At 54.5% G+C, this 27589-nt stretch overlaps 1 protein-coding gene and 1 non-coding gene across 12 annotated transcripts in view; both read right to left on the bottom strand.

Moving 5' to 3' along the window:
* The window catches only part of EP400 (E1A binding protein p400), a 111525-nt gene that overhangs the window by 9180 nt on the left and 74756 nt on the right, over positions 1-27589 (bottom strand). For 10 of the 11 annotated variants that reach the window (XM_061170183.1, XM_061170188.1, XM_061170189.1 and 7 more), the window contains 21 exons: positions 25328-25530; positions 25070-25239; positions 23025-23221; positions 21239-21350; positions 20945-21088; positions 17773-17916; positions 17494-17577; positions 17051-17185; positions 16841-16885; positions 16581-16734; positions 16221-16462; positions 15935-16108; positions 14615-14751; positions 14424-14480; positions 11557-11635; positions 11203-11451; positions 10115-10160; positions 9925-10034; positions 4018-4225; positions 3751-3908; positions 1909-2127 (listed from right to left, as the gene is read on the bottom strand). In XM_061170183.1, coding sequence (XP_061026166.1) covers positions 1909-2127; positions 3751-3908; positions 4018-4225; positions 9925-10034; positions 10115-10160; positions 11203-11451; positions 11557-11635; positions 14424-14480; positions 14615-14751; positions 15935-16108; positions 16221-16462; positions 16581-16734; positions 16841-16885; positions 17051-17185; positions 17494-17577; positions 17773-17916; positions 20945-21088; positions 21239-21350; positions 23025-23221; positions 25070-25239; positions 25328-25530 — 3067 coding nt within the window. Of the gene's footprint in view, positions 1-1908; positions 2128-3750; positions 3909-4017; positions 4226-9924; positions 10035-10114; positions 10164-11202; positions 11452-11556; positions 11636-14423; positions 14481-14614; positions 14752-15934; positions 16109-16220; positions 16463-16580; positions 16735-16840; positions 16886-17050; positions 17186-17493; positions 17578-17772; positions 17917-20944; positions 21089-21238; positions 21351-23024; positions 23222-25069; positions 25240-25327; positions 25531-27589 lie in introns of all 11 variants that reach the window. The other variant, XM_061170187.1, reaches the window with a different exon arrangement.
* On the bottom strand, positions 23895-24022 carry LOC133076019 (small nucleolar RNA SNORA49). Its single transcript, XR_009697445.1, has one exon. It is a non-coding gene; the product is annotated as a small nucleolar RNA SNORA49 (small nucleolar RNA).

Genomic DNA, 27589 nt, shown 5'->3' with positions numbered 1-27589 from the left:
CAATGGGAGAGTCCAGAGACATTCAGCATTCCACACATCTGCAGACATTTCCCCACCAGCGGTCAGGTGGTGAGAAACTGACACATTCACAAAGGTGCCGCGTGGCGGTCAGCTAATGGAAAACAGCTCACTGTGGGTCGCCTACGTGCCCTGACCGTCACCAGCGGACACGGGGAGCGGGGCTCGCAGCCCCCGGACGCCTGGGCGCTGCTGCTCAGAGGTGCTCCTGTCCCACAGCGAGCGCCTCTGCCTCCTGCATCTCAGAGCCTGACAGCACCCCGCTCCCGCCACACTTGCTACGCTCGTCCCCTGTCCCTCAGCGGCCCCCGAAATTACGGCCTCGGCCTCCCACCAAGGGCCACCCTCGGTCTCCACCTCCTGCGACTTATCACTCGGCTACCAAGCACTTTTTCCCTTAAGTTGTATATTTTAAAAGGAAACTGGAAGTAGATCCGTTTTTATACATACAAAACCTCAGACTACCTAAGAAAAGACGAGGAAGTAAAAATCAGCCATAACCCTAAGGTGCCCACACGTGAGCGTGGAAACGATGCCCGGCCCAGCAGACCCTGTCCTTATCTGTGCGGCTTGCCGGGGAAGTGTGTAAATGGGATGAATTCCAGACATTTGGTAACCTGACTCTCCTCCTTTGACAACGATCCTTTCCAAAGCTGTGTACTATTCCACTGTGTGCGTGCCGTGCAGCCTATTTAGTCAACTCCTCAGTCACGGAGATTCAAGTCTCCCGATACAAGTTTGTACGTTTATTACTTTGTACTTGTTCTACTATTTCCTTAGGATAGAGCAGAAATAGAATCATTGGGTAAAATAATGGGCACGTTTCTCAGCTCAACTGACGATGAGCCTCTCCAGAGGGAGCCGTCCCGCCGGCAAGCCCCGCCCGAGGCGTGGGCTGCCCCAAGGCCGGCCATCGTGCGTGATCACTACTCTGCTCATTTGAATTGGCATTTTCTTGTGAACGCAGGTAACACCAAGCTTGCTTTCACAGTTTTTACCCACTTCTAGCCCCTCTCTTACAGACTTAAAAGTGGAGTGAAGCACACGGGAAGCAGAGCCTGGGCCCCCAGAGCTCCAGATCACAGCTGTGTTGTGGGTGACAAGCTGTTAAGATCTGGGTGAGTTACTGAAGGTGTGTGCCTTGGTTTCTGCACCTGCAAAATGGAGCTAGCATCACAGCACCCACTCCTGCCTCAGCACCAATCAGGTGACAAGCGGAGAGCCTACGGCAGCACCTGACCCACAGCAGGATCCCTAATGCTAGCCGTCGCCAGTGCCAGAAAGGGAGCCGCCCGCGCTGGGTACTGGCCTGCCTGATGTGACAGCATCTGGGCTCCAGGACACCGCCTCGACACGTGCCGAATGTAGTTGGCGTTCCCAGACACCCCTTTCACCGCACCATCATCCCCTCCTTCAGAAACCTTCGATGCCTCTCCGGGCCTGCAGAGCACCGTGACCCGAGCCTGGCTCTGGGGCCTCGCTCGCCCCTCCACCTCCCCTCTGCTCTGACCACACGGGCCTCGGGCCTGGCCTCTGCCCCAGCAGCACCGGGACACCTTCCAGGGGCCACATCTCGCCCTCCCGTCACCCCCCCCCCCCACCACGTAAAGCCTGCTCGCTCTCTGGGGTCGGGCTCGCTCCCCACCCCCCCAGCCTCTCAGGCCACCATAAGCTCTGCGACACCGACATTCTGGAAAGCGTGACTGTGTAAGTGTCTCCCACGTGCTGTTTCGCCCTCTCCGAGGAGAACTTAAGTTCCTGGGGGAACGACCGTGCCTTTACTTGTCACTCCGCCATAACACCTGCAAGGGCCTGAGCGAGCAACAACGGTTCAGTTAAAACGGAAGGAGACGCTGCTCTGGAAAAACAAGCGTATCGACCGGAACTTACGAGCCGGGCCACCTGGAGGTTGGCCACGGTGGTGCCCGTGAGCAGGGCGCCGGGCCTCGGGGCCGTGACCGTGGTGAGCTGGGGGCTCTGCGGCTGCGTGGGCTGCGGGGGCTGCACCTGCACTTGCGCCGTTGGCTGCGGGGGCCCCGGCGGGGCCTGTGCCGGGGGCGCCTGCTGGGGCAGCTGCAGTTTCTGCTTCTGCATTTTGATCAGGTGCTCCTAAAACCCAGATAAAGTCATCTTTTCATCAACGTCAACCGTATGCCATTTCGTATATATCCTGGTTTTAAGTTACTGTTCTACTACCCGTTCAATGTCGAAGTAAACAGTTGCTGACGTGCAGTATGCAAACCATCCTCCAGGCCTTGCCAACATTTTTTAAATGTTCCCTTACCACTGACGAAAACTAGCAACAGTGATTCTCACAGATTAGCAAATTCATAGCAAAATTTCTGGGTTCTCATCGCTTACAAGCAAGGCGATTCAAATCTGCAGCACCACCAAAAATTCTTTAAGTCTTAAAATCGTCGTCCCTCTTGAAATTTTAAAATGTACTGTAAGATAAGCATTAGCTCTAAATTTTGTACTCCAACTGTCTCCAAATGAAAGTTTAATTGGTAAATAAACCCACGTCCTTAAAAGAAGTCAAAATATCAAGATAAAGATAGCTCAGGAAATATTTTAGGGAATAAAAATGTTTTAAGGAAATTTATATGGAGTTATTCACGACCGTCCGATCTCGTTCAAGGTGCTGAAAAAGAAAAGGACTTTGCCACTGGTTTAGGAGAGGGAAGGGAAGGGAGTAACAGAACCAGGCAAGTGAGCCGGTACGTGGGGCTCTTAGCAGCTGGAAGAGGGGAGCAGGGCCAACTGAAGGCCCCGCTGCCTTAGAGCGGGAGGGGCGGGGAGGTGGGAAGGCAAGGCCGTGGGGCGGGAGCGGCGGAGACCAGCTCTGACAGCTCGCCTCTGCCGGGCGGGGCAACCCTAACTCAGCGCTGTCTGCTGTCCGCCAGCTTCGGCGGCGACGGACACGTTCTGGAGCTGGGCTGTCCAATGTGGCAGTCACAGCCATGTGTGGCCTTGAGCCCTTGAGCTGTGGCTGGTGTGATGGAGGACGGAACGCCTCGTTACCCTGGCGCGCATTCGGGTGCCTCCGGGACGAAGAAGTCTCAGCCGGTGCTCGCACGTCCTCACCGCCCTCCAGCGCCCTCGTCCCCTCTGTCACCCGCAAGGGGCAGGCCCGAGGTCAGGTACTTACTGTGGCAGGCCCAACAGCTAGCTGGAATTCTGAAGTACCATCTTGCTTTTATTACACGTTTTTCTGGTTACTTTCTATGTTGAGTATGAATGCTTTTCCATTTGTGGCAGGAATATAGTATTTCCTTTTAAAATGAATGTGTTTACTTAGGTAACAGTACAGGTCGTACACAGATTGGCAAAATTCAGGAACGTCAGCACTCAAATGAGAGAAACAATACTGCAAATGAACTATTCCTCAAGAAACCAAGTCTTCACCACCTCGTCTCTTAAAACTGTCGAGGAATACTTTTCACTGACATTTTCTCAGGTTGGGAAAAGGGTCCCTGGAGCCTGAGCACAGAGCACAAGCAAGCGAGTGGGAAGATCCATCCGGAAACAGGGATTAAGGCCTCAGAGAGCTGTGAACAAGCTGGTCGCGTGATCATGGAAGCGGCCCTGTGTGCAAAGTGATTTCTAAAGACAACACAAACACACTTCCCACATAAAGACGATGGCAGATTGTGCAAAACACACTCTGAATCACATGACACATCAAGGCATCATCACACAGTGTGTGCGTTCGGTTTTCTAGCGGACGCTCACCGGTGTCAACTTGCCCACTGCCTTGATCTGCGCCGGCGCCTGGGCCTGGGCCTGGATCTGCGGGACCTGCACCTGAGAGGCCGCCTGCTGCTGCTGCTGCCGCAGGAGCTGGAAGTGCGCGGGCGTGATGGTTTTCCCCGGCAGCTGGACCCCTGTGGCTGAAGAGGTCGCCTGGTGAGACTGCAGCCCCGCACACGCGTGCAAGCCTGAGCCCTAAGGAGCCTGAAGAGCAGGGCAGGCCACACAGGAAACCAACCCTGCCTTTACCTTGGGACACTTGAGTCACCAAAGACCGCGTTGGGGTCTGCACCGGGGTCAGGCTGGTAGTGACCACAGCCGAGGCCGTCACCGAGGTGACCGCTCGAACGCCCTGAGTCGGTGCCAGGGACACCATGTCGGACGTGGCCGTGGCCGGGGACCCAACTGCTCGAGGCTGCGTGTGGACCACCTGGGCAGGAGCAGAGCCTCCCGAGGTCTGGAAAAGGCGAAGAGAAGAAAACTGTCAGGCTGCTGCGCGACACTCAAGACTCTTTACAGTCGTCCGGTGAGGAGAAAAGGGCACCGAACTCTAAATCCTAGAAGACGAAGCACATTCCAGATGCTGGCCTTTTGACAGAGTGCTGAGAGACTGTTTCCCTTGTGAACTCAAAGCCTGTGCCTAGGGCTAGCGTGGATGGGTCGCCCGCAGAAGGGAGGATCGCGACGCTGCCACCCCCAGTCTAAAACACTGCCTGTCCCCGTCCCGCTGTCCTCACTCAAAAGGCCTTGTGGTCCCAGGAACCATCTAGATGCCCGTGTTTATCCCCCGGAAACGTACAGGCCCCTAACCCCCCGCGGCCATCCCCAGCCAGGTGCGGAGGCTGCAGCCCTGGACCCGCGCGGCGTCTCGACTTGGCATCGCCTGCAGCGCAGAGCAGGCTCACCGTGTCCTCGTCCCTCGGAGCCACGGCTGCCGCAGCCCCTCCGCGGACTGGGCCCAGCTCCACCGAGTCTGCCTCTGAAAGCACCCTGAAACATGACGCTGGCCCCTGCTGGCCCCCTAGGTGCAGGCGGTCATTATGTTTTCCTGTTTAGTTTGTCCCTAATCTTACATTTCATTACCTACATATTTGAATCCAAATCCAACATCTTATTCTGTGCTTTCTATTCAACTCACCCGTTCCGTATTTCTTTTAATCATCTTTCTTGCCTTCCTGCAGATTACTTTCTTCTCATCCCACTTTCCCCTCCCAAAGTTTGGAAGTTATACTCTATTCTTACTCTTTTGGTGGCTTGTCTAAAAATTGTATCAAGAACTTACAAAAGTCTAATCCATAATTTCACACTTTTCCTGAACAATAAAGGGATTCTGGAATGTTTCAACATCCTTAGCCTTGCTCATGTCATTGTATCGTGTGTGTTATGTCTGCCTTTGTTGACCCTACAGTAAGTTACTGTTGTTTGTAAAGTCCATTTTCACCTCAATTAGTTCATTTAGTCGAGATCTATAGGGAATTCTCTTAGGTTTTGGTTGGAAATGTTTGTTCCTCAAGGTATTTTCAGGGCTGGCAGTTATATTCTCTGACTACAATGAAGATATCATTCCATTCCAGGAGCTGGTTCCTGGCTTCATTACTACCGCTGAGAAGTAAGCAGCTGTACCTCTGAAGGCAACCTGACTTTTTCAGGCTGCTTTGAAGACCTCCTTGTCGTTGGCATCATGTAAGCGTGGAGTCCCTTTCATCATCCCTGACCGGGATTACTTGAGCTTTGGTGTATATGGATCAGTGTCATCAATCAGTTCTGGGAAACTCTTACATCTTCACGTACTGTCTCTGCTCAGCTTTCTCTCTGTCTGGAACTCTGATTACATTCTGTCACTCAGTCTTCCGTGGCTTTCAATTCTCTTCCGCACTCCCACCTGCTGTCTCCCAGTGCTGCATTCGGGAGAAAACTTCTTCTCATTTATCTTCCAGTTCACTAACTCTCTCTTCAGCTGTGTGGAAAGTGATATTAAGCCCAATTATAAGATATTTATTTTTCAATGCTGGTAACCATACTTTTCATTTCTTAAAGTTCTCTGTATTCTTTTAAGTACAGTTTCCTGGTTTTTACAGACATTCGGAAGCTTCTTTTATTTCTTTAAAATAGAAAGTATCATCATTTTCTAATCTACGCCTGATAACCCCACCATCTCAAGTCTTTGAGGATCTGCCCAGTGGCTGTTGTTTCTGTTGGTTCTCACTCGTGGTGCCTTCTTTCCGTGTGTGTTTGGTTATCTTCTATTATATGCGGCTCATTATACTTGAAAATCATTGTGGACATTCTAAGAAGGCCAGGATGAAGGCACATTCCTCCAGAAAATCTGCATTTTATTCTGGCCACTTACCCAGGAACACTGCTCATCCAGGTCTACGTCACGATTTGAGGGGCTTTGGGAGCCCTTTTGGGGAGCCATCAACGTCAGATGCAAACTGACAGCTGACTTGCGGCTAGAGCTCCACAGGAAGAGCCCCCGCCCCACCCTTTGCTCAGCATGATGGATTTTACTTCTATTTCACCCTGCCCTAAGGGCTTAGCCATTTGGGGGCCTGTCTCAAGGCATCAATGCCTCCTTTTAGACTCTCCACCTGGGTGAGTCGAGCCTTGGGCTTGAATGGGGGGGTCTCCCTGTCTGAGAAGGTGAAGTGTACTCCAAGGCGGACACAAAGGCACCCTGTGTATCTCTCTGGGTTGGCTCTTCCCTTAGATTTTGGCCTAATAATTATTTACTCTTTTGTCAGCTCCTTGAAACTTTGAAGAGGATATTTAAAAATTTTATCCAATAATTTCAGTTCTTTTCATTAGGAGAGTGGTATAAATAACTTAACTCACCTTATCACCAGAAACAGAAGTCCTTTCCTGCACTACTGAAACAGCTTTCTCTCTAACCTTTTCTGCAATCATCTACTCTACACATAAAACATCACATGAATTTCCCTAAAACACACCTCTGCTCAAAGATTTTCAAGGGCTCCCCATCGCCTGGTGAATGAAATCCACATTCTTCAGCCTGAAATCCAAACCCCATGACAGCCTAGGCTCACTGTCACACAAGACCAATCACACGCAGCCACTCAAGAGCCTCTGAGAGGTTGTGGGAACTACCGCTTCTCTGCTAATGCATCTTGTGCTCCTTCCAAACAGAACCGCTTGCCGTGCCCAGGATACACCATTCACTTTCCCACCACTGAACCTTTGCTTGTACGACTTGCCCTGCCTTCCAAAGAGCCGTTTTTGTGGATGACATCTTCCTATTCTGTGGAAGCCCAATGCTCCCTTCTCCAGAAAACCTCCCTGTTATCTGTACCTCTTTTAGGTGCGGCCACAGGACTGACTGTAAGAACCCCATGAAAGCAAGCCGTGTGTTTGAGTCCTACTTCTAGCCCCACATCACCAGGGAGAGTATCTTGTCTGTAAGAGCTGTTCAAAAAATACATTGTGGATAAATTGCTTTATCTTTTAAAAATATGACCACAGAAATAGGTTTTTTCAAAATAAAATACCAAGTGCAATGATTTGGGCTTGCCAACCTCACAGAAGGAGTGACACTGGTCATAGGAAATGATCCTAATGCCACAAGCCTAACTAATAGCTTCTGTATTCAGTGAAGTGGCTGAGTCTAAAGTGGTTTATTACAAAGTAGAAAGAAAAATAAATGAAATAATCCGGTCACATCCTAGAAAAACTGTTTTCATATTTACTCTACTGCTTAGAGTATTCTAATGTTTTAAACCCAATTTATTGAGGTGTAACTCACATACAGTAAAATTCACCTGTTTCAGGAATACAGTTCTATGAATTTTTATAAATGTATAAGGCCGAGTAGCCACCAGATACAGATACAGAACATATTCTGTTTTCTGTCCCTAAAGCCTTGCCTTTTCCATGTGGTTTAAATGGAATCACACACATATGAAGGCTTTCAAAACTCCTGTCAGCCAGCACAATGCCGCTGAGATCCGCCGTGCAGCCGCACGTGCCCGCAGGCTCCTGCACCGCTGGGCAGTGCCAGATGGGACGGGTGCACCATCTTCCCTTCTGCTCACCTGCTCAAGGACATCTGGGCTGTTCCCTTATGTCGTAATTATGAACACAGCCACTAAACACATTCATGCTCAGGTTTTCTGTGCAGATGTGTTTTCATTTCTCTTGGGAGAAAACCTAGGAGTGGAACTGATAGGTTGGAGAGTAGGTGTATGTTTAATTTTGTAAGAAATAAACTGTTTTCCAGAGTGACTGCTAAGGTTTTGCATTCCCATCAGCAATGAGAATGAGCTGCTCTGCATCCTCACCAGCATTTGATACTGCCAGGTTTTTCTTTTTTTAAAGCCATTCTCAGAGATGTGTAGTAGTAGTAGATCACTGTAGTTTTAATTTACATTTCCCTAATGACTAACAATGTTGAACATCTTTTCGTATTTATTTGCTATCCGTACGGTGTATATATATATAAATATATATATATATATATATATATATATCTCCATATGTATCTTCCACGGTGAAGTAACTGCTCAAATCTTTTGTCCATTAAAAAAAAATTTTTTTGTCCACTTTTAAAAGTCGTTTGTTTTCTTATTATTGAAAAATCTTTGTATAATCTAAGTACCAGTCTTTTATCAGATATGTTCTTCAAATATTTTCCATGCCTTGCTTTTCATTTTATTAACAATATCTTCCAAAGAACAGAAGTTCTTGATTTGATGAAGCCTCATTTATTAATTTTTTTTCATAATTTGTAGGCTTTTGGTATCCTAGGATATCTTTGCCTAAAACCAAGCAAAGATGTTCTATGTTTTTTTCTAGAAATTTTATAGTTTTGGGTTTTACATATGGGCCCATGATCCACTTTGAGTGACTTTTCATATACAGTATTAGTAACAGTTCAAAGTTCATTCGGCTTTGAACGGCTCCCCAATTCCTCCAGCACCATTTGTTGAAAAGACTGCCCTTTCTCCATTGAAATCCCTCGGCACTCTTTTGTTTCTCTTTTTAAATTTTATTTATTTTTGGCTGCGTTGGGTCTTCATTGCTGTGCGCGGGCTTTCTCTAGTTGTGGCGAGTGGGGGCTACTCTTCGTTGCCGTGCGGGGCTTCTCATTGCGGTGGTTTCTCTTGCTGCGGAGCAGGGGCTCTAGGGGCGCAGGCTCAGTAGCTGTGGCACGTGGGCTCAGTAGTTGTGGCTCGCGGGCTCTAGAGCGCAGGCTCAGTAGTTGTGGCACACGGGCTTAGCTGCTCCGTGGCATGTGGGATCTTCCCGGACCAAGGCTCGAACAAGTGTCCCCTGCATTGGCAGGCGGATTCTTAACCACTGTGCCACCAGGTAAGTCCCTCCCCCGGCACTCTTAGTAAAAATTAATCAACTATGTACACATGGGTCTATTTCTGTACTCTCTATCCTACTCCATGGATCTATGTGTCCATCCTTTTCCCAACGCCACACTGTCTAGTTCACTACCAACAACACCTTCATCGGAAGGACATTTCTCAGAACCCAACAGGGACGTCACTCTATTTGCCAAAGCACTGCTGACTCTGAAGCAGCTTCTCACTCAGGGCACATGCTGTCTTTAGATCTGTGACTAACCTGGGACTCAGGATGTAAGTGTGAACCCCTTAATCTCAGTTGCTTAGTTGTGTTTTCTATGGTGAACACCACAGACGGGCAGGCGTGCCCTTTGCTGAGCCCGTCTCCTTCTGGTCACGTGCTCAGAGGCCTTGTGGCTCTGCGTCGCTCTGCGTCTTTCCCTCTGCCCAGATCTGGCCCCTTCCTGCTTCCCACGCATGGGCCTAGACACCCATGAACACACTGCCCCGCCTTGTGCCCCGTTGTGCAATGGCGCCACGCCCACACACACGGGCAAACCTGCCGCTACGGCATGTGGGCACCCTGTCCGTGGAGTTGGAGACGTGCCCTCGCGCCCCCTCCCTCCTCCTGGAACCACGGTGGGGGATTTCAACACACTCTCTCCCAGAAAGCACACGTGGAAACCATCCTCTGCACCCCTCAATGTCCTCGGTATTTTATGAAACGCAAACTAGATCAGGACTTCCTGTACCAATGGAACGGAATTTTTTTTAAGAAGCCAATGGCTACTGCAGCGTCCTGGGTCATGCATGCCACCAAAAGCGCCCAGGAGCAGGGACAACTCACAGTCAAGGCTCCAGGTGCCACGGGTGAGGCGAGGCGCTTGTTAAGGGACTGGAAGGTGGTGGCGGGGACGCCGGCGATGGTGTTCACGATCACGTTCCCGCTCACCGCGCCTGCGGGGAGAGGGCAGGAGGTAGGAGGGCAGGAGAGAACGCACCTCCAATCGCGCCACCTCGCCCGTGTGCCTTCTTACCCGTGGGCATGCTTGTCCCTGTGACGGATGTCTTGATGGTTCCTGCCTGCTGAAGAAAGAAAACCATTTGAATTTCAGGTCAAGCTCCGCCCCGCGTAAACACTCCAAAGCCTTCCACCTCATCAGGATCAAATCCAAACCCTTGGTCACGGTTACTCGGCCCGCACGGCTGACTTCAGCCTCCTCTCCCCCCACCTCCTCCCACAGTGCTGAGTCCGTCCCTCGGTCACCAGGCTCCAGCCACACTGACCCTTCTGAGCCCCACGTCTGCCAAGTTCAGGGCCTCTGTGCTGGCTGTTTTCCATTCTTTTCTGACTAATGTCACTTGGCCGCAGCCCAGGGGTCAGCCCTGCAGAAGGTCTCTTCCTGACCACCCACCACTGTTCTCCTGGGCAGGGAGCAGCCCTCACACCAGGCAGGTGCTTAGTTTTCTGAACAATGAAGGACGGGGCTGCCAAGTGCACATCGACTGCCACTGCGGCAAATGTAACAAAGAACACGGGGTGGAAATGACCCCGTACGACAAGACCGTCCCGCGCCGGGCAGCAGCGCTTCCCCACGTGGGACTCTAACGTGTCACCAGCCACACGCAGAGAGGGGACGCGGCAGGGCACGGCGGCGACAGCGCAGGGTGCGTAAGATCGACACATCGCCTTTCTTTTTTTATGCACTTTACCACCTTCCTCTCACGGGCAGTGAAGATGCACACGCGCGTGCACAGCTCTGAGGGAAAGCGGGGCAGGGTCGGGAGAGGGCGGTCTGCACTACCAGTACCTGCTCTTTGAGTCTGCAGGGACAAGAGCGGGCGACCTCTCCACGCTTCACAAGACCCTAGTTCCACACCTCCCGCTCACCTCCACCTAGAAGAGTGGCCTCGTCTCCCACATTGCTGCCCAGTTAACCCAGCCCGGAGGGCGGAGCTGACCCAGCACGGGAGAGACGGGGTGAGGCACGCGCTTCCTCGAGGGGGAGACTGGGGGAGACTGGGCCGGCCTCCCACTTCCTCTGGGAGGAGGGTCCGCGGGCTGGAAGCCGCAGGACCCTGGACAGGGGCGCGCTGGACCCGACGGCTCCGTGTGCCTTCTCACCAGCACTGCAGCGCTGCCCACCGTCGTGATCGCGGGGGGCGCCTTCGGCGGGGGCGGCGTGGGCTGCGCCGGGGGCTGCGCCTGGGCCTGGGGCTGGACGGCGGGCGGCCCCGCGGGCTGCTGGCTGCCGGCCGATGGGGGCTGGGGCAGCGGCGGGGGCGGCTGCGGGGGCGGCGGCTGCGGCTGGGGCGGCGGCGGCGGCGGCTGCGCCACGGGCGGCGGCTGCGCCTTCTGCTGGTCGGCCAGCGCCTACGGGGCAGGAGGGGACGGAGCCGTGTGGGGGAGCTGGCCCGGGGGGCTTTCGGCCCCCGGCCCCCCTCGCGGCCCTCCCGCCGCCCGCTGTACCACACACACCTTTTTCTCCTTGGCGATGCGCTCCGCCCGGAGTGATGCGACCTGAATAGGAGGCAGCGGTTTGTCGTAGTTGATTCCACTAAAGACAAAAGAAAAACGAGAAATAAACTGCAAGTTCTAAGTAGACAAACGCGCTAGAAATCCAAAGCCCTCATTTCCCACGACGCCAGGTGCCTGGATGCCAAGGCCGGGGCCCAAGCGGCTCGGCCCTGGAGAGGAGAGGCTGCCACTCTGCCCCAGACCTCGGCGGCTCCCACTCCCTCACAACAAGGACCGCCTGCCAGAGGCGGGCCTGGGCCCGGTCCCCTGCAGCAGCGGCACTCGGCACGGCGCCTGGATACCACGCGTCCCCGAACACGTGGGGCAAGAAAGCCCCTCGGCGCCGTGCTCCTCACTGCAAAGCAGCCGCCCCCGCCCGCCAAAGCCAGGCCTGCCCCCGCCTGCACTGAGCGCCAGCCCTCGCCCCGCGGAGAGCAGCCGGCCACCCGCCCAGTGCCATGAGCGCCCCACAGCCCTCCGCACGCAGCCTCTCACAGAACCCTTGCTTCCAGGGGCTCCTGGGCTCCCACCCCCCTGACGGTCACCTACCAGCCTTGAGTCCTGCCGCGGGGAGGCTGGCTCTGCCCTCGTGCGCCGCCTCTGCATTTCAGGGCGGCCCAGGTGCCGGTGCTGCACCTGTCTGGCTCCTCTGGACACCAGCCCTCCCACGTCACGTGCCCCAGCTTGCACAGTGCGTTCTCTCCCATTCTCTGACCTCGCCCACGTCAGTCCACTCAGCCCCCCGACCCCCCGAGGAAGTCGTTCAACCCACCCTGCCGCCCCCATATTCGCATGCTGGCCCCCCTCACCCCGTGTCTCTCCATCACGCCTGGTGGTAAAGCCACAGCCTCAGCAGACTCCCCACTCTGCCTGCCCCAGGCCTCCACCACTGGGGGGAAATTCAACCGCTGGGCGTGGCGACGGTCCAGCCGCCCCAGCACTTCCTGCTCCACACCCAGCTCCCTCCCGGGACACACGGCCTGGCCTCCCACCGCTTACAGAGCCTGACCCTGGCCATTTCCTAGAGGCACCCCCCGCGGCACACGTGGCCTGCACGTGGCCAAGGCCAGCCCGGCTCCACCCTCATCCTGTCCCCCGACCTCTCCCACCGGCGCCAGACACACAAGAACAAAACCGAGCCACCGAGATGCCCTGCAGGTCTGCATTCACCTTGCAGCCTCTCCCCAGCTCACTCTGGCCGGCCTCACACCGCCCCTGCTTCCACCCAAACTGCGGGCCACCCCTGCGCTGCCCTGCTCCCCACCGCGGTGGCACCATCCCCAGACCTCCTCCCTCCCGTCCTGCAGGCCAGCCTTCTATTCGCCCACCCTGCCCTCCGTGCCTTCCCACCCGCCCCGTTCTCCTCCGCTCAGCCAGGCTAGGTTCTGTCCCCTTCAGGATGAATCCTCGCCCTCCGTAAGGTTTACTCAGAGTCTATGTCTTGTGCGAGAGAAACGGGAGGGCAGCACTGGGCCCGCCTCGTTCACTGCTGAACCCCGGCCCAGCGTGCTTTCCTTGTTAAGAAAACCAATTAATGAAATAATCATCAATTCGATCAATACGCACATACGGGACATGTGCTTTGCGCCTCTAGCCTCTAGAACCCCTACGTCCACGGAGCTCATGCAGACGCTGAAGGGGTCAAGTAAAAACACAAAGACGATCCGCTCCAGGAAGAAACACAGAGAGAGGCTGGGGCGCGAGTACCAACGAGGAGAAGGTGACGTGTGAGGGAGGGCCTGGCGGGGGGCTGATGGGTCCAGAGAGACGGTCCCAGACGGAGTGACCCGCAAGGCAGAGCCAGCCGCCAGGCGGAGGAGCAGGCCGTGGAGGCCGGGGTGCACAGAGCGGGAGGGCAGCGCAGGCCTTGGTCCTTGGTGCGGCCGGGAGGGGCCGGGGGCCCTCAGCAGGCACGGGCCCGTGTCAGGCGTTATCTGCAAAACCTACCTGGTGACGAGGAAGGCTTGAGCCAGAGGAGCAACTGGGTTCCATCTGAACACGTGTATTTTCCCGACATTTTATTACAAAAAGGCAAACATGCAGGAAGTTGCAGGGATTTTATAGCAAACGTCAATGTGCCGAGCAACTCAGACCGTACAGTTCTCTTTCCCTCTGTCCACTCTCTCACACCTACCCATCTCTCTACCCATCTACCCAGTCATTTTTCTTCCTTTGCAAAATTTCAAGGCAAGAACACTCACCCCAGGTCTTCCCTGGCGGCGTAGTGGTTGAGAATCCGCCTGCCAATGCAGGGGACAGGGGTTCGAGCCCTGGTCCGGGAAGATCCCACATGCCGCGGAGCAACTAAGCCCATGTGCCACAACTGCTGAACCTGTGCTCTAGAGCCCGCGAGCCACAACTTCTGAGCCCGTGAGCCACAACTACTGAAGCCCACGTGCCTAGAGCCCATGCTCCACAACAAGAGAAGCCACCGCAACAAGAAGCCCACGCACCGCAGCTAGAGAAAGCCCACGTGCAGCAACAAGACCCAACGGAACTAAACGTAAATAAATAAATATATAAAAAAGAACACTCACCAACCCCCCCCCAACCCCGGTCAACTGGGTACATTTCTAGGGCGGGGCCGAGCAGACGTATGCCAGCTCAGAGGTGGCACAGCCGCTGTGACGCTGTCAGACTGCAGGCAGGACACCCCGTCCCGTGAACGGGGACACGAGTGTGCCCGGCCCGCCTCACCTCGACACCACCCCCAGCTGATGCCTGGACACGCCATTTGCACAACAATTCACTGAACTTGTAGGGTTTAAGAAAACATTAAAATGAAATCATTTCAAATGATGAAAACCGTGTCACAAATACAGAAATACCTTTCTGCCAACACAGAAGCGTGCTTGGGGTTTTTCTGAAAGGGATTCATGCCAAGCCTGTAACACAGAGAGAGAGAGAATTACTGAAGAGAGGAAAATGCACTGAAGAAGGAAGGGAAGGCCAACGACAAACAGTGGAAACCAAGCCCCCCTGACTCCGCAGAGCCGGCGTAGGGGCACGGGATGCGTACAGAGGCTTGATGGGGGGGCTCCTCTTGCCCGCAGTCATCTTCATCAGGTCAAAGTGGCTCGTGTACAGCTGGGTGTGCGTGGCGTTCTCGTCCTGAGCGTACATCTGGCCCGTGCGCAGAGGACGGTTGTTCTTACTCTGAAACAGGATGGGGGTGGCACAGCAGGGTCAGACGCCGACCTTGCGAACAGGGTCCCTGACTGGGAGGTCTAACGTGAAATCCCCGGCTTACACAATGAGTCCCTTCTTCCCACCCTTCTCTCTGAGACCCAACACAGATGGAACAGCAACGACACAGTGGCCGTCGTCCACTGACCGCGAACACCCTCCCGGCCTGGGCAAGGCCTTCCCGCCCGCCCCGCCTCCAGCTCGGCAGACAGCGGTGAGGCCGAGTGGCCGGGTTGACACAGCCAGCGGCCCGCAGCCAGCGCGCCTTCACCCTGGTCGGCCCCGGGGCACCAAGCGGCGGCCCCCCAGTTTGGAGACAACTGTTTTTAGAAAAATGAAAACCGAGATTCGTTAAAGAGTGCTTATAGAAAGAAAGTAAGTAATTTCCATGAATTAGAAACCCAGGAGCAAACTTCATCGAAGCCCAGGATGTCTGCCGCTGCCACGCAGGCCCTGGCCCGTCCTAGGCAGGAGACGCGGTCACCGCTCCCACCCTAGAACTGGGTGCCGGCCACAGGTACACGCCAGCCCGATGCCGGGTGCAGAGGCTTTCTGCGTGGAGGCCACAGACCCCCTCCTAGGACAGGCGAGGAGCTGAGAGGCAGCAAGGTGGGGACAGAGCAGACGGAGAGACGGAAAGAGACGAGAAAAGGCAGCGCCCTGGAGACCTCCTCAGCAGCCACGCAGACTCGTGGGGCCTGGCTGCCCCACAGGTGGCCACCTAATGACAGACACCACGTACTCGGCTGCTCTGCACTCAGAGTGTGTGATGCCCGCGGCTGGGACCAGAGTGTCTAGCGCCTGTCAAGCCGCTGCAGCGCCCAAGGCCCCGGGAAAGCACAGCGATGCACGAAGGGGGAGGCACCGAGAGGCCCTCCTTCAGTGACGCTAACAGCACAGAGCAGTGCCCGTCTACACACCCAACCCGGGAGGGAGGACAAAGCGCCAGGACGGCGCCGGGCCACAGACAGCACACAGAATCTTCCGAATGACGCAGCGGCGCGGATGCTCTCTACCGGGCAAGATCTCGGCGCAGGGACTCCGGCCGGCGGGAACCGGGACTGGGGCCGTGTCTGCCCCAGCCCAGGGCCGCGCCCAGCGCCCTTCCCTCCCCCTGGCCGAGCCGCGTGCCCCGCAGGAAGGGGGGCCTCACCTTCCCCTCCTCCCTCGGGATGAGCACATTCTCGTAGCGGCTCCGGCACTGCTTGGAGGAGCGGTAGATGCGGCTGCAGGAGTTGACGACGTCGCTGACGAGGTCCCAGTTGGGCGTGTGGGCCGGGGACACGATCGTGAGGTTCAGCGGCAGCTCGAGGAGCTGCTTCACGGCCTGGAGGACCAAGTTCAGGCGCCGCGGGTCAAGGCGCTGCGCGTCGGCGGCTTCCCCGCTCCCCGAAGGGCCCTGACGACGCGGCCGGCCCAGCTCGAGGCCCAGGTCTCACCTGCAGCAGCGCCCAGTCCTCGCTGATGAGCCACTCAGGGTTGTCGGGCGCAGCCTCGGCGGCCGGCTTGGCGAAGGTCGGCAGAGGCTTGGCGAACTGGGTCTGCTGCTTCAGCAGGATGTTCTTCTTCTGCTCCTTCCCCTCCCGGCGAACCTTCAGCATGCCGGGCGTGGCGCGGTCAAACAGCGACCGCGGGGGCACCACGGCCTCCCCGTGACGCTGCTTCTTCTTCCTGCCTGCGGCTGCACGGAGAGGCTGCTTCAGCCAGCGGGTCAGCAGGGAAGGGGGGCAGCAGGGCCGTGGAGGAGGGTTACCGCGGCCACCGGGAGCGCCAAACCCTCTCCCGCCACAGGAACCCACCTGAGGGGTCCGTCTTGTGTCTCCGGCGCTCCTTCCTCACGTACACGGGCGGCAGCTTGGACTCCGGGATGGGAGTGGTTTCGTACATGAGACACATGACCGAGTCGATGTAGATGTCGTTGTCGTCCTGGGGGGGCGTGGGCGGCGTCCAAAGCTGCGTGCGGGAGGGAGAGCCCTGAGCCGTGCGGCCCCAGGAGCAGCCGCCCAGCAGGGCGGGAGGCGGGAGGCGCGCCCAGGGACACGGGGAGGCGGGCACTCACCGGCATGACCTCCGTCTGCCCGTCGGCGCCCTCACACACGAATTCCTGCAGGAGAACGGGAGCTTTTCAGGTCCACCCAGCCCTGGCTTCAAGCTGCAGCCGCCAAGCATCTACCCTGACGCCGGTTAAGCCTTGAAAACAAGCTGGCAGCGTGGCTGTGCAGAAGCCCCAGGAGGCGTGTGCGGCCCGCGCCCCTCCCGGCACACGTACCGCGCCACAGGCGTCCTCCCGGGTGTAGGTGAGCAGCTCCTCCTGCTCCTGCTCGCGCCGCGCCCTGGCCTCCCGCTCCCGCAGGCTCCGCGCGTTCCGGGCCTCCCACTCGCCCACGGCCGCCAGCACGGCGCCCTGGAGAGACAGCGGTTGTGCCCGTCGCCACCCGCGCCCCCTCCCCCGCACTGCCCCCGTCCCCCTGGCCCGGGCCCTTCTCGTTGTTCCCAGTGCATGACCCTCTTTCGAGCACCAAGCTGCTTCAGGACTGAGGAGAACTGCACCTGCAGGTTCCTGAGGCTTCTCCCTTCCGATCAGCTTGTACACGGGTGGGTCCGGGTTTATTCCTTTAATTCTAGGCAAGTCACACTTAGTTCCAACCCAGTTTAACCCGGAAGAATTTGAGATTCTCACATGTTAAGATGGTCAAAAGTTCATTCTCTTACCTCACTAGTTCTCTCCTTTTCTTGATCAGTGGAAGTATGGAATAATTCCAGGTAATTCAAAGCGTATTTTTCAATTGGTGTGAGCTGTTTCAAGATGTATTTTTTGAACACGGTTAACAGCAAGTTCACAAGGATTTAGTTCCTCTTATAACCCCCACCAACACTTGAATCAAAACAGAGACTGTTCTTGGTCAAGATGAACAAGAAATATCTCCCAGAAGGGTCACATGTTTAAAATATTTAGGTGCAAAGAAGCAAACGAAGTAGAAAACGCCAAACCTGCCCCATGAAGTCCGCTAACTCCTCCAGCGGCGAGGGCTCCTCGTCCCACCGGGAACCGTCTGGGGGCCGAGACCCGGGCGCCAACTCCTCTGCCGGCTCGAGCGCGTCCTCCTCCTCCAGACACGCGATGCTCTTGAGGGCCTGCGGGAAGTGTGCCCTTAGTGGACGTGACTCGGATGCGCTTTGAACACTTTAATTGAGGGGTACGGCCCACACAGCTGACTACATGCCCACACTGTACACGAGCCTCCCACGGTGACGCCTGCTCTCCTCGGCCCCCCTCGCACGCCTGAAACGACGGCGCCGCGGGCACAGGGAAAACGGGCACGCCCTCGAGAAGAGCCACAGGCACACAGGCTGACACGCACAGCTCGGCCCCCAGACTCAGAGAACCGAGCAGGATGGGGTCTCTGGCTCCATCTCACACCCGCCACCCGCCACCCTGCCCTGGTCCTGACCATGAGAACAATTCTTCGTGGTGCACGAGATACAGGCCATGGTCCGTGGTGAAGACAGAAACCAAGCCCCCAGAAAGCGTGCTGCAGACGGCGACAGACACGTAAGGGTCAGTGTCACCACAGTTCAAGAAACGCCCATTAGACTAGCAGATGCCGCGTGCGCCTCTCCCAACACCCGACAGCCAGGGGCTGGCAAATTTAGACACACATGCTCACATCGGGGCCGGGGTTGGGGGGACCACGCAGCTGAGAGGATGTCAGTTAAGAACTGGAACCTCTTTCCAGGGCAATCGGGCAACATCTGCAAAGTTTAAAATGTAACCCTTCCTCACATGATACCCAGAAGGTATTTCCAGACAGACCGTACGTCTAAGTATGAAGAACAAAACACTGCGACACGTAGAAGAAAATAAAGAAGAACCTCTCTTAGAACGCAAAAGCACCAACCATGTGATAAAGATGGTCTACTGGGTGGCATTAAGACCAAGAATTTCTGCTCGCTGAAAGACAGCATTAAAAAAGGCAAACCACAGGTTGGGAGAAGACATTTTACATGTATCCCACAAAGGCCTCGCATCCAGAATACAGAAAAAAAGCCAACAAGCCATTAAGAAAAAAAGATAATCCAGTTAAAAAAAAAAAACAGGAAAAAGACACGAACGAGCACTTCATAAAAAAGTATCCACGCTGCCAATGAACACAAAGCTCACCAGCCAAGAGCAAACTGCAATTCAACCAGAGATGTGCCCACACTGTCCCCCATGCCTGTACCTCTGAACTGGCCCCCAGTCCAGTGTCAGCATAGAGCCAGGTGATGGTCCTAACCCACACGTCCGCGGGCAGCCCGTCTCCATCGCCCTCGTCCCCCGGCCACACCTGACCCCTACTGTCCGGACCCGGAGGTGCTGCCCCTCCGCCCCTAACACTCCTCCTGGACACCGCATGGCACACCATCTCCGCAGGGTGATGGCATGTCATCTCTCCTGTCACTAGAATAGAAGCTTTGTGGAGGGCGAGAGTTCTTTCTCTCAACGCTATACCCCTTCTGCCTACAGCAGTGCCCAACTCACAGTAATATGTTCAGCCAGAACATTTCAAAGAACCTGTGTGTTGAAACACCACGCTGTGCCAACATCTCAGAGACGCACTGAGAAAGAACAGCAAGGGTGTGTAACACACTCAAATCCCTCAAACACACGTGCCTTTAGGCCTCACATTTCTTCCAGGATCCATGTAAGATACGTATTTTTAAAATTTATTTATTATTTATTTATTTTTGGCTGTGTTTTTGGTCTTTGTTGCTGCGCGCGGGCTTTCTCTAGTTGCGAGTGGGGCTACTCTTCGTTGCAGTGCGCGGGCTCCTTATTGCAGTGGCTCCTCTTGTTGCGGAGCACGGGCTCTAGGCGCATGGGCTTCAGTAGTTGCGGCACGCGGGCTCAGCAGTTGTGGCTCACAGGCTTCAGTAGTTGCGGCACGCGGGCTCAGTAGTTGCGGCACGCAGGCTCAGCTGCTCCGCGGCATGTGGGATCCTCCCGGACCAGGGCTGGAACCCGAGTCCCCCACACTGGCAGGCGAGTTCTAGACCACTGCGCCACCAGGGACACCCCATAAGACTTTTAACAATGGTTGAGTGGTCACCCCCAGGACAGGTAACCTACTGTTTCCCTATTATCATTTCTGTTATGAGGTTTCTACAATCATTTCTGTTATGAGGTTTAGGTCATGCTGTTAGACGTTTTTTTTTTTTTTTAAAAAAAAACAAACCTGATGCACGTATCACCAATATCTAAAAGAAAACGGTACATCTATCTGTCCCTCCTGATACCGAAACAGCTGTAAGGTATTTCTGTGCAAGTGACATTATACACAGACAACTCCTGGAAGAAAACGTGAGAGACAGCTGACAGTGGTTGTCTCTGAGAGGGCAGTGAGGGCCTGGTGCAGAACACTTATTTTTCATTATAAATTCTTGAAGGTTTTTTACCACATGCATTTATTACTTCTCAATCACTGGACAGTCAAGTTTCAAACACAGGGGAGGAGGTGTCCTGCAGCCAAAGGCCCCCAGGAGGCAGGATGGGAGCAGGGCCTCGGGGAGGGAAGCGAGGGGCCTGACAGGCAAGTGTGTGCCAGGTCTGCACAGCAGCACTGCCCCAAAGCAGCAGCAGGCGAGCCAAGCACGCAGTCTGCAATCTCGAGTGTCCAGGCCGGAAATGCAGGAGGCAAGATTTCAGTTAGAATCCAAGGCATTATCATCTCAGCGGGTAACCAACGCAGGAAGGCTGAGTGAGACAGCTGCTGTTCTTTTTGGTTCTGTCCTCAGAGCGGGCCGCGTATCTCACACTCACACCGGGGCTCCCTGCAGAGCGGGGCGTCCTCCCCAGCAACGCTGTGACAGAGGAGGTGCTGACACAGCAGGGTCGAGGGGTCAGGGCACAAAGTCACACAGGACGGCGAGGGGTGGCCCGAGAAGCGTGGGTGAAAACGGCGACGGTGGCAGGGTGGGCAGCAGGCACGCGAGGCCCACACCGCTCTCTCGCGCGTCCTTCGCCTCTTTTTACAGCGAAAATCCCCCAAACCCAAAGCAGGGAGGGAGGGGCTGACAGTCAGGCTCGAGCGACTGGAGCCTGGGGAGGGGGCAGCAGTGCCGGAGCAGCGGGCTGACCCAAAGCTCCGGACCCGACGCTGCAGGCCGGCGCCGGCACCCTCACCTCTATGAAAGGTCTGGCAATTTTGGGTGCGATGGTTTCTGTGACAGAAGGTTCCTGAGAAAGGACGACAAACTCCTCGGCTTTCACCGGGAAGCCAGTGTCATCCATGGGTGGATAAACCTCAAACAGCTCCTGGATCGTCCGCTGAAACAAAAATGAGTACCACTGAGCTTGAGACCTCCGCGCGCGGAAAACCGCCAGCGGCCACCCCCTCAACCGTGAAACCCGCCCGGTTCCCGTCACTGTGTGGCAACCCCGCCCCCCGGCCCCAGGCCTCCTCGTGGACGAAGGTACCTGCGTGAGGAACGCCATGGAGTAGTCGTTTCCCTGAGCAGCCACTTCTCGGATCAAATCTTTGGTTCCATTTTTCAACAATTTCTCTTCAATAGAATTGCCACTCACGAGCCTACAAACCAAATACGCGACAGCTAAGTCCCCGGGAGCCCAGGACAGCACGAGTGCCACAGTGCCTGGACCACCCGGCAGAACGGCACCTGCGTGGCGTGGCTTGTCAGCCCCACTCTGCGCTGCTTCCTTCCTTCGTGTGGTGCCCAGAGGTGACCATGCCTGTCCCGCCTCCCACATGGCAGGAGGGCGGGCCCCGGAGGCCCGCATGCCACCCACGCTGGCCATCCATGTACCCCACCGGCCTCCACCTGGAAAGGCCCCCAGGGGCCTCCGGACCCTCGAGCCCCGTCTCCTTCAGTGCTGACGGTGGCGGGCGGGCGCCCCCGCGTCACTGTGCACCTCTCTGCACTGCGCCCCCAAACGAACCCGTGTCCAGTGGCTGCAGCCCAAGGATGCGTGTCCCCTGGCTCCTGCTTTGTGCCCCCGGAAAGCTGCAGTAACCATTCCCACGCCCATGATCAGCGCTTTCACTAAAAAATGATGTTAAACTTTACTAGCGCTTTGGGGAAACGTCACCATTTTACGAACCAGGTCTTCCTGTCTAAGAACAGAGCACATTCTTCCGCTGGTGACATCTCTCAGCTTGTGCCCTTTCACGATTTTACACTCTACTTCCTACACATCCAGCACCTTTACTGCTAAGGTCATTCCTGAGAGTTTATAGATTGTGGCTCCTGAGAATAAAACGTTTTCCCCATTTCTAGCTAGTAACTGCTAAAGGGCCAATGATAAGGAAGGGATTACACAATGAAACATTATTCATTTATATAAACAATGTACCAAATTTATATTTATTAACACAGAAACACTCATAATATACTGTTAAAAGAAAACAGGATTACGCAATAAGACTGCTGGCATGAGCCATCTAAAAAAATCAGGGAAATGTCTGGAAAGACACAACACCAAAATGCTACTAACCGCAGTCTGGGCAGGATACTTATTTTCTCCATGTGCTTCCCTTCTTTTTTTTTTTTCTTTTTCTTTTCAATGAACAAGTGATACATTTATAATCAGGAAAAAATTAAAGCTATTTAAACACAGTGTATGGATGACGACGTCTTGATGGAAACGGCGAGGGTTATGCGTGTGGGCTGGGGTCCCCGTCCCAGGCTGGCCGCCAGGGACTGCACCCTTGGTGCCGACCCCGCCCAGAGGTGGCAGGAGCGCAGGGGAAGGGGCGCGGCGCGTGCCTGGCACACTCGGGCACCAGATGGGCAGCCAGCGGGGGCCGAGTGCTGCCGCGCTCTCCCAGTCAACACTCCCAGAGCTCAGAAACAATGGCAGAGCCTTCTCTGCTTTCCTCAACTGCATGTGGTTGGCCGCTTATAAGATTTAAATGCTTTCAATAGGGAATTTACAAATTGCTAACAGTAAGTTATGATAATTCATATCTGAAAATACTTGAAACAACCTAGAACATGAAGCACCCTCTTAAGGGTCAGGGACTCCAGGAGAAATACAAGTACACGTCGGAAGGAGAGCAGTTATGTCTCAGCAACACGACCCAGTCACCGCTGCAAACAAACTCAGTTACGTCCCAGGCAGATGCTGAGTATAAAGAAAGAACAGACAGGACGGCAGGAATATGAGCCTGCCTGAAGGAAAGTAAACAGAACGTGGTAGAAGCTTCTGCAGTACGCTGCAGCCCCCGGCCCGGCCGCCGCCTCACCTGTATATGTGCACGTCCTTGCGCCGCCCGATCCGGTCGCACCACTCCTGGGCCTTGGCGTCCATCACCGGGTTGAGGTCGTGGTCGTAGAACACCACCGCGTCTGCCTCCACCAGGCTCACGCCCGTGGCGCGACTGTGTGTGGAAAGGAGGGCACAGAAGACTCGCCGGTCCCGGTTGAAACTCCTCATCAGGTCCTGAGGTGAAATAAAACCCCGAGTTAGGGGCTTCCCTGGTGGCGCAGTGGTTGAGAATCTGCCTGCCAATGCAGGGGACATGGGTTCGAGCCCTGGTCTGGGAAGATCCCACATGCCGCGGAGCAGCTGGGCCCGTGGGCCACAACTACTGAGCCTGCGCGTCTGGAGCCTGTGCCCCGCCACAACTACTGAGCCTGCGCGTCTGGAGCCTGTGCCCCGCAACAAGAGAGGCCACGATAGTGAGAGGCCTGCACACCGCAATGAAGAGTGGCCCCCGCTTGCCACAACTAGAGGAAGCCCTCGCACAGAAACGAAGACCCAACAGAGCCAAAATAAATAAATAAATAATAATTAAAGGTGCTATTAAAAAAAAAAAAAAGTAAAATTAAAAAAAAAAACAAAACCCCGAGTTAGCATTCCTGCCAAACAACAGGAAACCTCTGACGTGTTCTGGTACTTATCAGTTAGAAATTATTCCATAACAAAACTGTTCGGTTTGTGTTTCCTTTGACGTGAGCTCCGTGTTCCAATTACACTGGACTTTAGCATTTTATTCTGGCTCTTCGGGCATGTGCAGCATCTCTCACTTACTGGTTGCCAACGCCTCTACCCTGTTTAAGCGTCGCCAGTCAGCAGGTACAGAAAGGAAAGTGTCCGACCCCACCCGACCTGTGCTGTCAGCTCCACGAGTGGGCCCCACAGGATGGCAGTCTCCCTGGGGAGGGATGCGTGCTCGTTCATGTACCCTCCGGCAATGCCAGGCGCTTTACAGCAAAAGCCCCTGGAGTAAGGCCGAGGGAGCAGCCGCCGGCCTCCCCACTCCTGCAGGGCTGCCAGCTGAAATGGCCTCATTCCCACTTCTCTCCTGCAAAGACTTCAGCACCCAAACAGGCCTTAGCAGGTGTGACCTGCCCTCTTCCTTCAAGGGATTCTCTATATAATTTGTTACATCACTCCGGACAGAACTTGTTACTAAGACTGTGGTGTACCTCCTTCCAGGCCTTCTCAGCACGGGGAGGGCTGCCTGTGCGGGACGGCACGAAGTGGGTTATGCGATATACAGGCCAGCAGCTTGTCTGCACTCGGGAACGCTCTGCCTTGATACTAAAACCTGTTCTGAAACGCCGCTGAAGATGGCTTCCTAGTTCACGCCGCGGGACACTCGGGACAGGGCCGAGCCCTGCAGCGCGCAGACCGCTGCTGACCCGCTCTCCTACTCCTGGAATGGGGCTTCGCCCCCGACTGGGGCTTATCACAGACATCTCCACCATCAACAACTGGGCATGTGCATCTCTGAGTGCTGCTGAAGGAGACAGCCCTAGATGCACAATTAGCAGGTCAGCTGCATACCCTTTCTCAGGCTCACAACCCACACTGTCAGCTCGCCTTCTAGAAAGTTGTGCTAATTTGCGCCCCACCAGCAGCGCACGAGAAAGCCGCTCTCACTGTGCCTGATTGGAATCAAGCTACCCTTAGCTAACCTGACAGGTAAAGAACGGGCATGTTATTTTAACCTGTAATTCTTTAACCGTAGATCAGTCTGGAGAACTTCCCTGTTTTCACGTGGCTGCCTCCCGAAGGACACCCATCTCCTCCCTGTAAGGACTGCAGGTCACCAATTTTGATTCTGAGACATCTAGCCGACTGCATTTCCCAAGTAACAGGACTTACGAAAAAATATCAAAGGATGGAGCTAAAGTCCAAAGACATTAAGAAGTTCTTCCCCTTGTTTAGAAAGCATGACAACACTGAGTTTGCACAGCTCTGAGAAACTAGGTTAGAAACTGGCGATCAAAGTTAACCCAACTGAGTCATAAACGATAACAACAGAAATGATTTCTTTCCTACCTGCCGTTGTTCACTGTTGGCGTTTTCGTCAATTCTTATATAGGTGAGATAATGGAAGTTCAAGAACATTTCTAAAATGTCTAACATGAGAACCATCTGCGATAAAATCAGCACTCGACGTCCTTCAGATTTCAACTTTTGAAGTAAGATAGCTAACGCTTCCAGCTTTCCTATGAAATGAGTAACATCAAGAGCATCTCATAATCCAAAGCAAGTTGAATCCAACACAGTCAGCAGTACAGACGGGATGCCTTGTACCTGAGTCAAACTGGACCAGTCTCAGCTCGGGAAACCGCAGTGAGCGCAGAGCTGTCACCCGCTGCAGCTGCTGGGCGAAGGGCGCCATGTGCTCCCGCAGGCAGTGTCTGAAGAGCCTCATCTTGTGGCTGTAGCGGGAGGGTGGCCTTGCCACCCACAAGCATGGGGGCGCGGCCACCACTGGCGGGATCACGCACACCACCCTGAGAAGCAGAAAGCACACGTGTCACAGGTGGTGCACCCGGGGCGTCTCCACCGAGCGGCCCCTCTGTCTCAGGCAGCGAAGGCTCGAGAAGGAAAAGGGGAGAACCACCTGGCAGTCGGGAGTCACCAGAGCAGCCAGAGTGCCTAGCTCCAGTCACCGGGCTGCTGGACCACACTATCACAGCAACCACGGGGGTGGGTCCTGACCAGTCCCAGCCAGTGAGGGCTACCCAGATCAAAATGAACAGCGCAGGGCACCCCCCAGGGCAGAGGGATGGGTGCAGAGGCAGCCTGCCGTCTTCTGATGGGAATTCTGGAATGCAGGCACTCTGTCTCCTGGACGGTCTGGAGGAGGATGTGAGCCCTGAAGCTGCTACAGCCACTGTGCCAGCAGGAAGGGAGCCAGACTTGGGAGGAGGGGCCCCGCAGAGAGCAGCACCATGACGACCCAGATGAGCCATTACAGCCAACCTGACACCCACCTCCCAACCTGCAGACACCACCTGCTCCAGAAAAGCCCTCGTTCTGGGACTCAGCACAAGCTGGGCTTGCATGACTTGCTACCAACTGCATGCAAACTACAAAACCACTTATGACCAAAGCTCTGATCAATGAAATCAAAGAAGCACTAAATAAATGGAGAGATATTCCACGTTCATGGACAGGAAGATCCAATACTGTCAAGATGTCAGTTCTTCCCGACTTGATCTAGACATTCAGTGCCATCCCAGCCAGCTATTCTGTAGATACCAACAGACTGAATCTAAAGTTTATATGGAGAAGCAACTGCCCAGAGAGAGCCAACACAACACTGAATGAGAAAAAGGTGGAGGACTGGCGCTACCTGACTTCAAGACTTACTAGAAAGCTACAGAATCAACAGAGTGCTGCTGGCAAGAGAACAGACAAACAGATCAATGGAACAGAACAGAAAGCCCAGAAAAATATTCTCATAAATACAGTCAACTGACCTTTGGCGAAGGAACAAAGGTAACACAAGGGAGCAAAGACAGTCTTTTCAACAAATAGTGCTACAAGGCTTCCCTGGTGGTGCAGTGGTTAAGAATCCGCCTGCCAACGCAGGGGACACAGGTTTGAGCCCTGGTCCGGGAAGATCCCACATGCCGCAGAGCAACTAAGCCCGTGCGCCACAACTACTGAGCCTGTGCTCTAGAGCCTGTGAGCCACAACTACTGAGCCCGCGTGCCACAACTACTGAAGCCCACGCGCCTAGAGCCTGTGCTCCGCAACAAGAGAAGCCACTGCAATGAGAAGCCTGCGCACCGCAACGAGGAGTAGCCCCCGCTCGCCGCAACCAGAGAAAGCCCGCGCGCAGCAGCGAAGACCCAATGCAGCCAAAAATTAAAAAAGTAAATAAAATAAACTTATTTTAAAAACCCAAAAAACAAATAGTGCTAGAACAACTGGACATCCACGTGCAAAAAAAACGAATCTAAAAGGGACAACCAGACACTATGTCTTCCTAATGGCAGTACACAGTAACACCTATTCTTCAAAAAAACAAAAAATAAAAAACCCACAAAATAACAACAAATAAACCTGAAGTTGATCAAGCCTCTGGATCTAACGAACAGTTTACAGACAATACAGGGAACAAAGCAGCATGTTAAATTACACCTTGAGGGATCAATCAGCAAATCCAGACTGTGGGAAATTCTACATGGCAAACCACCAGGTTTTCTCAACAAATAAATTACAAGGAAAAAAATGGAGAAACAGAAATAGAACCTACAGATTAAAAGACACATAAGAGATATGAATTGATGGCTGTATATCTACCTCATTGTGACTCTGGTTTGAGATATAAAAAAATACTTATGAAATAATCAGAAATGTGAATATGGATAGACATTTGATGATATCACAAAACATCTGCTCTGTGAAAGACAGTCAGGAGAGTGAAAAGACAATCCACAGACTAGAAGAAAATATTTGCCAAAAACATAACTGCTAAAGAACTGTTATCCAAGGACTTCCCTGGTGGCGCAGTGGTTAAGAATCTGCCTGTCAATGCATGGGACGCGGGTTCGAGCCCTG

The sequence above is a fragment of the Eubalaena glacialis genome, chromosome 15 (assembly GCF_028564815.1).
Source record: "Eubalaena glacialis isolate mEubGla1 chromosome 15, mEubGla1.1.hap2.+ XY, whole genome shotgun sequence".
NCBI classification, from domain to species: Eukaryota; Metazoa; Chordata; class Mammalia; order Artiodactyla; family Balaenidae; genus Eubalaena; species Eubalaena glacialis.
This window is presented reverse-complemented; position numbering and strand designations above follow the sequence as displayed.